At 36.6% G+C, this 11,359-nt stretch overlaps 1 protein-coding gene across 6 annotated transcripts in view; it reads right to left on the bottom strand.

The window, feature by feature from the left end:
• Nucleotides 1-1,367: 1,367 nt before the first annotated feature.
• The window catches only part of GUCY1A1 (guanylate cyclase 1 soluble subunit alpha 1), a 59,427-nt gene continuing 49,435 nt past the window's right edge, over nucleotides 1,368-11,359 (bottom strand). For all 6 annotated transcript variants that reach the window (XM_036887727.2, XM_036887726.2, XM_036887729.2 and 3 more), the window contains 2 exons: nucleotides 10,847-11,001; nucleotides 1,368-3,360 (listed from right to left, as the gene is read on the bottom strand). In XM_036887727.2, the coding sequence (XP_036743622.1) occupies nucleotides 3,159-3,360; nucleotides 10,847-11,001 (357 nt within the window). In that variant the 3' untranslated portion in view covers nucleotides 1,368-3,158. The remainder of the gene's footprint in view (nucleotides 3,361-10,846; nucleotides 11,002-11,359) is intronic.

Raw genomic sequence — 11,359 nt, 5'->3', positions numbered from 1 at the left:
TTTCATAGAAAATTTCTTTTGAGCAAAGTTTTCCAATAAATTCAAAATCATGATGATTATAATCATCATCACACATGATAAACAACCCTCTTTATGTCCAAATAGTCTGTCTTTATTCTCACCTCCAACTCATCCCAGGCAACTGTCTGTTCGGAATATACTCTGCATCTCCAAGACTCCACTTCTTTGTGTGTACAGCTTACTTGAATCATGTCCTTACTACTCTGCTTGAGAATCCCCCTAAGTCCAGGAGACTTCTCTGAGCCCTGAGTCTCCTACTCTGTGTTGCCAGAGAATCTGTAGTTATTTATCTTTTCATTTTCCACTTTCCTTTCTTGATAGAATGGGCCATACTTTCTCTTTAAATTCCAAAAACAGCATTATTCTTGGCACATACTAGTCATTCAATAAATGAGAGTAAGTAGATAAAGTTAGTAAATGAATCAATTTGTATTTAGGTTCAAACTTTGCATAGTCTTAAAAAGCCTAGATGGGTATAGAAAGATAAGGAGAGATAGGAAAAAATATTTTAATTGCGTCTTGATGAAAACTTCAGTGGAACTCTATGCCTGCTTGAGAATATGTATGAAGAGTGAATTTATTTTGTGTACTGAACACAAAATAAGGGGACAACAAGTCATGAATGGAAACGATAAAACCAGAACAGAAGGAACAGTTACTAGAATTATCAAAACAGACAGGCTGATAGAGAAGCAGCCTTGGGCCATCACATTATGTTTTAGGTTAGTTAAACCGGCAATAAGATTCAGAACCCTTAGGCCTCAATCCTGTCACAGGGCCTCTCTGTCCATTCCTTCCTCCATCCTCTGTTCTACTAACTGCAGAGCTTCTATTTTGGTTTCTTACTTTCCTTGAGAATTTACCCTGTAGGGTCTCTCTGACTCTAGCTACCATCAATGGTCTGAATCTAATAATGTCTCCATAAGCTCTAGCCTCCAAAGTGGATAAGACAGAGAAGGAAAAGGAATTCATTAGATTTTTTAGCATCCAAGTTGTGAATTTTGAGTGCATTCTGTCATGGAAATGTGCGTTCTTCTTGCCTAAGGTCCATGAACTCTACCACAATTGAATGAGACTTTGTAGGCTGGCCTAGGGAATCTTATCACAGATAATTTAATTTCTCTAGGAAAATACATTTTTTGGTAACTTTGTATTTAGATGAAATTTCAAACGTATAGAAAGATTGCAGGAGTAGTACAAGGAATTCCCAAATTAGCTTTTGCTCAGATTGTTTACATTTTCCTCCACACACATACACACACAAAGTATTTTTTGAACTCTAATGAATGTATGAACTTTTAGAACACATATTACCAAATTGGGGTCTGCTTAAATATTTAATAAAGTTTCTTATATATTTTTAAAATTTCCTTTAATTCCTATTATTTTCCCTGAAATAAGGGTTCAACTCCAAAAGGAAAAAAATGTATTTAAGTCTTTATTTTCATTCTAAATACTTTTATTAACTTGATATAATTGTGAGAAACTGTATTTTCCCAAAGCCTATGGTACTTTCCAATAACAGGATTGGTATTTAGTGAGACACAATCAGTCTTTCAAAACATTGAGGTATCATTTAGCAAATAGTTATTTTCACATCTGTAGTAGTACACTTGGGAGTCTAGAGGCCAATCAGTAATGACTTTTTATTCCTGAGGTCACCATGCACTATCCTGGGGAGTATTGAAGATAATTAAGGAACTTTGAAACTGAGTTACTTCCTTGAACCCAAAATAAGAGCTCAGTGTATCTATGGCTCTGTTAATACGGATTTGAAAATTCTAATGGTCATCTTTCTCTTGCTTTGAAGTTAAGCTCTTTTAAAAATGAAATCCTATCCCAAACCAAACTGCAGGTTCTTTAGTTCATGAGAGACATTAAATTAACATCCTAAGAAATGAAAGTTCAAGTTTCAGAAAAATGTTTAGGAATTTTCAAATGAAATCACAGCATCGTTTGCTTCATCAATACTAACATTTTCTTTTAAAAATATCATTGAGATACTTCAATTAGAAAAAAAAATCACAGATGTGTACTTAATAAGACAAAAACATCTTAATGATTCTTAGGACATGTACACACATCAAAGTGTTCAGCATACTTAAAAATAAGCTATAAGCAAAAAGAAGTCTTATTTCCCACTTCTGAACTTAGATTTTCTTATTGGAACTTTATATGGCTCAGCATGGCAATGAAGGATGACGGCTGGAAGAAATCCAAGTTACTGTGTGTGTGTGTGTGTGTGTGTGTGTGTGTGTGTGTGTAACGTTTTACCTGGACTTTATGGTATGCTCTATGGATGCTTACTTCACTCCTATGCTGCTTCAGGTTAAATTTAATTAGAATGATACTGCATTTTACTATAGGCTGCAAGCCTCTTTTATCCTGAATGTTATGACATGAAAGTGAATTAATAGAATTAAGCTGTTAAGATGAATGGTAATAGCTTTTACCATGTGCAGAATTATAAAAAAAGTCAAACAAAAGGAAATATTTATTGGTATGATGACCATGGTTATAAAATAATCTTTGATATTTATAGAACTATTTTATATTCATATTGCATCTAACCCATAATTGCTTATTTTCTTAAAAAAAGAAAAAAGTGCAACAGAGAAACAACAATCTATTTTGTTATATAAGCAGACAGTTAAATGAGGCAATGTAATAAAATGTAGAGTTGAAAGGTTTAAAGAGCTTCTGGCATCAAACATTATAATTTATATTCAAACAGCTTTTTTAAGGCCATACTATCACAAATACACATTAATGAGCATGGCATTCCACCAGGCACGAGAGCACAGGTGACTCCATCAGGTTGTATAGGTCACTACAATTGCCTGACATATGTACAATGTGCCGAATTTTGAATACGGGTAATAAGTGATTGTTACATTAACAAAGCCTCCCAAAAGTCACTTTTTCAGATTTCTTTCTTTTTTTTTCCACCGAACAGTTTGAGTGTTAAAGTGAATGCATTTTTTTGTCATGTTAAGTGGAAGAAAAGTAGATGGTGACTAGCTCCTGAAATTTTAATACTGCTCTGTAGCCATCTGCAAACCTAAAGTGCTTTCGGAGGTTCCACACATACTCGAAGGAGTCAAACCCCAAAGCCTACTGATCATGTATTTATTTTGCTAATCTATTCCCGATGCTTTGCCTAAAAAATTGGCACTGCCATCTTCCACATCTTTCTTTTGGAACCATGGTTTTGAATTTGTTCCTTGTTGATAAGCTTCCAGAAAATGACAGATTCCAGGAATTTCACTGGGGAAGTTTGGTGGAAGTTCCTCCCTTGATCGAGGGGTAAATACAAAACCAGGGCAGTCTTTGAGTAATCTGAAAAGATTAAAATTAAAATATTAATTTTAAAATTTAGTACTGATATGACTGTCTACTCAAGAAGACAACATAACTAAATTAATATTCCTGAGAATACAGATCTTCCTTGCCTTACGATGGGGTTACATCCTCATAAACCCATTATGAATTGAAAATACATTCAACACACCTAGCCTGCCAAAACATCACAGGATAGCCCAGCCTACCTTAAATATACTAAGAACACTTACAACAGCCCATACTTGGGCAAAATCGTCTAAAAAAGCCTATTTTATAATAAAGTGTTGAATACCTCATGGTATTTATTGAATACTGCACTGAAAACAACACGAGTACAGGATGATTGTAAGTGTATCGGTTATTAACCCTCGTTATCACAGAGCTGACTGGGGGCTGTGGCACACTGCTGCTGCCCAGAACCACAAGAACACTGTATCACATTATCATACCCCAGAAAAGATCAAAATTCAAAATTCCAAGTCTGGTTTCCATTGAGTGCATATCACTCTCACATCATCATAAAATTGATAAACTTTAAGTTGAATCATTATACTTTGGGGACTGTGTGCATTAACCAACCAGTCATTTTCAGTGTGACTGACAAAAAGATCCTAATGATGCTAACAAAGATCTTCACAGAAGAATGAAATATCATTCACAATTATAAAAAAAGTCTACCAAATAATGAGTTTCACTCATACTAGAAAAATAATTGTAAAATATTTTTGTAAAGACACAATCTATAATATACATAACAGTGCAATTCACAGTAGTGGGAAATAACTCAAAATAATCCAAAAGTATAATAATAGTCAAAAAATCATACATAAACACAATGTTATAGAATAAGGCTTCCTAAGTTCAAAGATGTAAGAAATTGTCCATTTATTGATTCATTCATTTCATAAATATTATTGAGAAGTAATCATGGGTAAGAAGTTGTGAAAGAAAAATTCTATAAGATATGTATATATATAATAACATGAGAATAACTTTTGGATGTCTCAGTAGTACTTTTATGAGTTCTAGGTTAGTAAGGTTAAAATAAGATTTAATTGTACATAGTGACATTCTGCTTATTATCTGGTATTTTTTTCTTCTGAAATTCATTTGTTACACTAAATTTTATTATTTGCTACTAACTACCTGTCCATCACACTAAGCTCATATTAAATTCCAATCCTACTGATTGAATTCCTGGCTCCTCTTTCCATTCGCTTCCCTAGCTCTCTGTCAGATGCAAACTTAATAAACATCGCTCTAATCTATTTTTCAGGTTGTGGATGAAACTGTTGATAATTCTGGGGCCTAAACCAACTTCTACAGAAAAACATTCATCATAACTGCCCAATTAGACCCTGGGCCTTCTACTCACTAGTCTGGAATGTCTTGTCTAAATGAACTAGAATGATGGTGCTGAATTCCATTTTTGGTACAGTGACACCCTTTTATGTACTGAAGGAACCAACTAACTAGAAATTTGGTCTCCAGAATGGCAGACTTTGAGTAGAATACATGTCAGTATTCAATTAACTACCTTTGATCAGTGTACCAATAAATATATAATCTGCAAAATAATAAAACTAATGAAATGATGCTGTAGTCATGAATTCATAACTATTTTTCAGTGCCTTTTATTTATAAGGCATAGTATTTGGTAATATAGAATGAGAAGTTACAGAATTTCACTGCATTGAAAGTATAAGCTTCAAAGTCTGATAGATCTGGGTTTAAATAGCAAAGATGTCAGTTTTCCAGCTTTTTAACAGTACCTGTCTCTTGGGATGGTTGTGAAGATTAAATAAATTGACTAAGCAAGATAGATTTAGCATCAATTAAATTTCAACTAACACCCATCTTATTGGTAACACTAAGTCTGATAATATCAGGCTTTGGAGAACAGAAACCTTCATACACTGTTGGTGGAATACAGATTGGTAAAACCAATTTGGACAGCAAATTAATGCTTAGTAAAGCAGAAACTGGATATAGCCTATAACCTGTAAAACCACCTATTGTTTATACTATCTAGAGACATATGTATGAGAATGTTGGTCAGATCACTTTTTGTATAATAAAGAACTGGATATACTTTAACCATGGGTAGTAGAACATGGCTTATTCATACTTTAGAATATATATTATTTCACATGTACATATAATAACTGTTAGATCTGGCTCATATTGGCTTATGAGAGGCAATTGTTTACATTCAGGGATTTTGTAAGAAGTTAAAACAAACCACTGGTAGCTTGAATCCTGACACGGTAGGAATATTTACACCATAGAAATTGGAAAATGCTAAAAATCAAGGATTCTTCACTTCATCTCTACCCCTCAAAGCTGGTTTATCAGCACACTACTGACTTAGTAATAGCTTAAATAAATGAACTAGATTTACAATTCATCAATAAAAAAGTTCTCAAAAACTTAATATTGAATGGATTTAAGGCAAGTTATAAAAGGATAGAGACCAGATTGAGCAGGAACCTATTTGTCTCTGGCTTTTCTCTTCTAACTGGGAGAACCAGATAAATGAGATGTACACTTCTGTCCTCTCTCTGCCCATTTTCCTTCCTGGTTAAGAGAAGTGCTAATCTTCTTGGGTAGACACTGTTGAACTTGCTCTATTCAGGGGCCTCCTGCCTTCTCTCTTTGCAAGGCTGCCTGTCCGCAGGAAGTACATGTTCTCAGCGGCTCCTAGAAACCCTAAGGGTGACTGGAGTCCAGTGTGTCAGAGAGCACAGGCCAGAGGCCTGTAATATTTTATTTCTTTTATAAAACAGGGATCTGAAACAAACATGGCAGAACGTTGATATTTGTTAAATATTAGTATTGGGTACATGGGTATCATATTTTCTTTGATTATTTTTCCTGTATGTTTGAAATGCTTAAAAATTAAGTATCAAAATCTAGAAAACCATAAAAGTTTAATAGTGGAAATGTATTAAAACTATATGTGATTGATAAATGAACAAATTTATCTTCCTGTTCACATCAACCCAACATTTCCTATTAAATATGTAAATTACAATCATAATCTTACATTTAAATTTATATAAAAATACTCAGCATTTAAAAGTGGCTTTGGAGTACATCATTTGAATTTATTAAGTGCCTTGCTCAAGATCACATGTCTGGTAAGCCCTCTATTTGGGACTGTAGGGCATGTCTTCTGAATACAAATCCTATGCTTTTTAAAGAAATTTACAGGTAAATGCAATTAGACTGTCATGGAGTCAGGAATGTTGATTAAATCATTCTTGTTAAAAAGATCAGAATTTGTAAGGAAAATGAGTCAGAAAAAATAATGCCATTCCTATGAAAGCTTAAGGATAGTAAGTCCCATGGAAAGCAAAGCAGTCTCAGAGTAGATGTCCACATAGGGAAGCTTTTCTTGACTCCCTCTTGATCAGATACATTTCCTCCAAATTGCTGTATTAATTTACTATCCTATTTTTGTCATGTCTCCTATATTCCCTTTACTCTCTTTGTTCTTTGCCCTCATAGAATTTACATGTTCTCAGACCTCTTTTCCAAAAAAAGGGTTCCTTGGTCTACTTACTCACTCACACTAGGCAGCATCCGTTTATATGCCCGACCTGCCATTTTTGATGTTCCTGATCCCTGGATGACCACATAAATCTCTCTCATTAACCTACTGACCTGAAACTTGAACAATATCTAATCTAACCTCTTCTCTGCACTCCAGTAAAAGCAAACAAAAATGCAAAAAATGGTCCCCTAAAATTAAAGTAAAATTCCTCATGACATTCAAAAGAAAGGAATATACTATTGTCAGTAAGCAACTTCATTCTAAATTACTAATTATAATTGGAAGTAGAACTTTGAAGGTAAGGACTTTTTTGTGGGGATATATATTGTCCTAAATTTCCATGTGTTTCATAAATATAACAAGGAAGCTGCACTTGATGTTATTTTACTCTTTGAGAAATGCCATCCGAGAATAGAATGTACTACCAATAAAGCTTCCAAAGACATAATTATCCTTTATATTTGTACAACTTCTAATAGAGTCTACTGTTTGTTCTGAACTTTGAGTAAAACTCAAATTGTCTCTATTTTATAATTCAATTAATTCAATTTCACAAGCATTGGCTTTTGACTGAGTTTAAATTATCTATTCCATTTAAGTTTTCCTGTCATACAGGAAACAAAGTATTTCTAAAAAGAAAGCATTTTAAAATATGGTTAAAGGTATTACACATTATTTATTTCTTGCTTAAATAAAACATTTTAACTATTACCTGTCCTTTAGATAAGACTTAATATTTCCTATTTAAGAAGTAAATTAACACCCTGATCAATAAGAAAAGAAAAATAATAAACTGTACCATATATGCCTTTAAAAGGTAGAAATGACTTTAGCAAAAGCACTGAAGTTTGATATAAACTAAATTTTCATTATTATTTATATATGTGTCTATAAGTACATACTAAGAAATAATAAACAAAAAATGTGAATAGTTACTGTTTCTGGATAGTGAGATTATTAGCTATTTTTACTTACTTTGTAACTTTCTGATTGGAACAAAAGAATATTTTGAAAGGTCTAATCAATTAAAAACAGTTAAAAGAGAAGAACAGAAAAATGTACTTTTTGTGAGCAAAGGTTTTATTTTAAGGAGAGATAAACACACAGGACTCCTCACATGTGCAGACAGCATGCATTGAACCCTGAGAAAGCAGCACAGGTTCCGCGAAAGGCCTAGAACTGACTCCCGTGACTAACGAGGTGCAAAACAAGTGCCAGTGTGGCATGCAGACTACTTGAACTGAAGGCAGTTGTGATCCTGTGGGCAAAGAGAAGCTTTTACCTCTCCTTTAACTACCTACAAGCCTTTAGATGCGGGCCTAACAGAGAAAGAGAGCTATATTACCAGAGATAACTTTATCTGAATGACCCATCTGTGTAGCAGGGCAAGTATCTAATTACCAAACATCGCTCTTCTTATGCCTTGTGCACTGCCTCCTCCCCTCTAAGGCCCCAGGCCCAGGGCCCTCTCCCATTCTTAAGCTCAGGAGGGCACACAGACCTCATTTTACCATTCTTTTGGTCTTTGAACCTCTCATGTATGTGGAGTTCCTCCACAAACAAAATTAAATTTCATTTCCTCCTGTTAATCTGTCTTGCATCAATTTAGTCCTTAGACCTGCAAGAGGAACCTTGAAGGGCAGAGCAAAATTTTTCCTTTGCAACATTATCATAGAATAATTATGTTCATATCCTATTATCATAGGATAATTATGCTCAAATCCTCCAAAGAGAGTGGGATCACGTCTTCTGAGAGCACTTATTCTTATTCCTACCTGGCATACGTGGAAAGTCTATTAGGTTGATCAGCCTTATGACAATCCCCAGGGACCTTTCCAACTCTTGATACTATAGTGGGTCATTTTCATATCAAAGAGTCAACAGTTAATCAAATACTTATTGTTCTCCTACTCTGAGAACTGAGGGTACAGCATGTGAACCACAAGAGGCTGACATTCTGCAGGGCAGGCAGGCCGCAAACACAAAAGAGCATTTCAGACACAGGTATGAGCTGAGAATATGAAGAAATAAAATGTGGGTGGGTGTGAGGGGAAGGGTGTTCCTCTGGCCAAGATGCTCAAGGAGTTTCTCTTTGAAGAGGTGGTGTTTGACTTAAGGTCTAGTTGTGAGGAGGAATACATAGGATAACAAGTATCTTTGATTCAGGAATCAGGTTAGTAAGTTTGATGAATAAAAATGAGACCAGGGTGGCAAGATAATAATCAGTGAACGCAGGAGAAAGAGGAAGGAAATGAAATGGCAGAGGCCAGCAGGACATTGATCAAAGGGCACCTCTGAGCCTGTGGTAACAAGTTTAAATTTAGTCTGACTGCAATGGGAACTTATTGGTGAGTTTTCAGTGCAAGGACAGGTCTTGTTTGTCCTTAAACAGGTCATCTGGCTGTTGTGTGGGAGAGGCGTGTGAGAAGGCTGAGCAGGGAGAGGAGGAAGAACGGTGCTGGGGTGGTTCAGATGGAGAGAGCCGTGTGGCTTGCTCTGGGCTGCAGGACTGAGGGAGGTAGGAAAGCTGTGCTCAGGAGGTAACCCATAGGTGGAGGTGATGGGCTGCGAGGGGGAGAAAGGTGTGCTCACCCTGAGGCTGGGAGTCTAAGTAGTCAGGTAGATGGTGGCACCATTTTAAAGATAAAGCTTGGCTGGGTGGAAAGTAGGTTTCATCAGGTTGGTGTGTGTGGAAACTCACTGCTCTAATGGGATCATGTTAATTTTAATCAAGTTGGTCATCCAAGTACAACAGAGAATAAGATATACTAGTTTGTAGCTCAATAGGGAATCATGGGGTAGGCTAGAGATTACAAAAAAATGCATCCTAAAAGTTCATATACAGGTGTGAACAGTGACTGAACTCTGAGTGCTACATCTTTCAAAGGTTGGCTTGGGAAAGACTATCGAGGAAGACACGGGGAAGCTGAGGCCGTGAGGAGACCAGGGCGGTGTGGTGTCAGGAAAGCCCAAAGAAGAATGTGTTACAAGAAAGGGTGCCTGAGCTATTCAACTGGTCCTGAGATGTTGAGGGAGAACTGGCCACGATATGAGCAAGGTACAGCGATGACCGAAGAGAGGCATCTCAGTGGGGTGCCAGGGACAAGCACTGCCTGCAGAGAGCTGGAGGGCAGACAGGGGGGTGGTAAAGCACAGACAGTGAGCTAGACAACTCTAAGAAGAAGGGCACCAGGCTGCTGGAACAGAAACGGAGGCCTGGGTCCAGGACATCAGAGCAGCGATGCTGCTGGCACCTATGGCATGGAGGTGGCGTAGCACTTACCTGACTGCCTTTGTTTCCCCTGTGCAATATGACATGAGGTTATAACTTAGAGTCAGGGCTGAAAAGGAAAAGCCTGTTGGAGTTTTAAAAAGGAAGAAGATACTGTAAAACAGTTGTCTCTGAGAAGACAACTTGCTTGGTGTAAGTTAACTACCACATAAATCTGGAAAACTTTGTTATTCTAGGGTGTCCACTGTAATGAGATTTTTAAAACGAGGTACAATGTAACGTGTCTGACACCTGAATTAAGGGCATGTTGGGGACCAGCCTATAACTTGTGGGGTAGATGCTTACTCCCGGTAGCCAGTGTCAGAACCATAGTGCAGTATACTAGCTGGTGTCAGAATGCCTGTGCAAATATGGAGAGCAGTAACACATTTTTCGTAAAGAATAATAATGGGGAGAAGATAGGATGTGTGCCAAGGATTACACCTGTGCTACAAATAACTCAGGGGAGTTGTTCTCCTGACACTAATGAGCAGTTTTAAAAAAGTTAGAGGGAGAATGATAAAAGTTATTGTTTTCCCCTTCAACATTGTCTGAGCAAGAAAAGAGTTGTGGAGAATGACAAACCAATGGGAAAAAAAGTGACAACTGTGTATAAATACAAATATTAGAGGTCAGGTATTGAGCACAGTTCATACCTGTAGGTCGTGGGACTGACATTGATTTTCCGTGGTACGCTGCAAGACTCAAATTTGTTAGCCAAGGTGACGTTGTTCCCAAAAAGACAGTAACGGGGCATTTTAACTCCAACCACGCCCGCAAAAACCGACCCAGAATGCAGTCCAATTCGCATCTGAAAGCAAAAAGTAATGCAACATTCCAGATCATTGGTAAGACACTTCCCACTTGCCGGAATTTTTTGAAGGCCCAGTCTATAAATTATTTTACCATTCGGTCTCACCACACCACTCCTTCCTTCCTCAAAACCTTCAGACAGCTTCCCTCTACTCACATTTAATTAAAAAACTACTGGTGCAAAATCAGTCACACTTCTTAGTTCTTCTCCATTTATGCATTTGAGTTTATTACACAAAACATCTTCATTCTACCTATCTTCAACATCTGAAACAAATTTCCAGGCATACCTGTCACAGTCACCACAGTGACAGGACCAAGTGTCTATGGGATGTTTATGTGAACCTGCTCTGTCC

The sequence above is a fragment of the Manis pentadactyla genome, chromosome 1, assembly GCF_030020395.1.
Source record: "Manis pentadactyla isolate mManPen7 chromosome 1, mManPen7.hap1, whole genome shotgun sequence".
Lineage (NCBI taxonomy): Eukaryota > Metazoa > Chordata > Mammalia > Pholidota > Manidae > Manis > Manis pentadactyla.
Note: the sequence above shows the minus strand (reverse complement) of the source record. Positions and strands in the feature narration are given on the sequence as shown.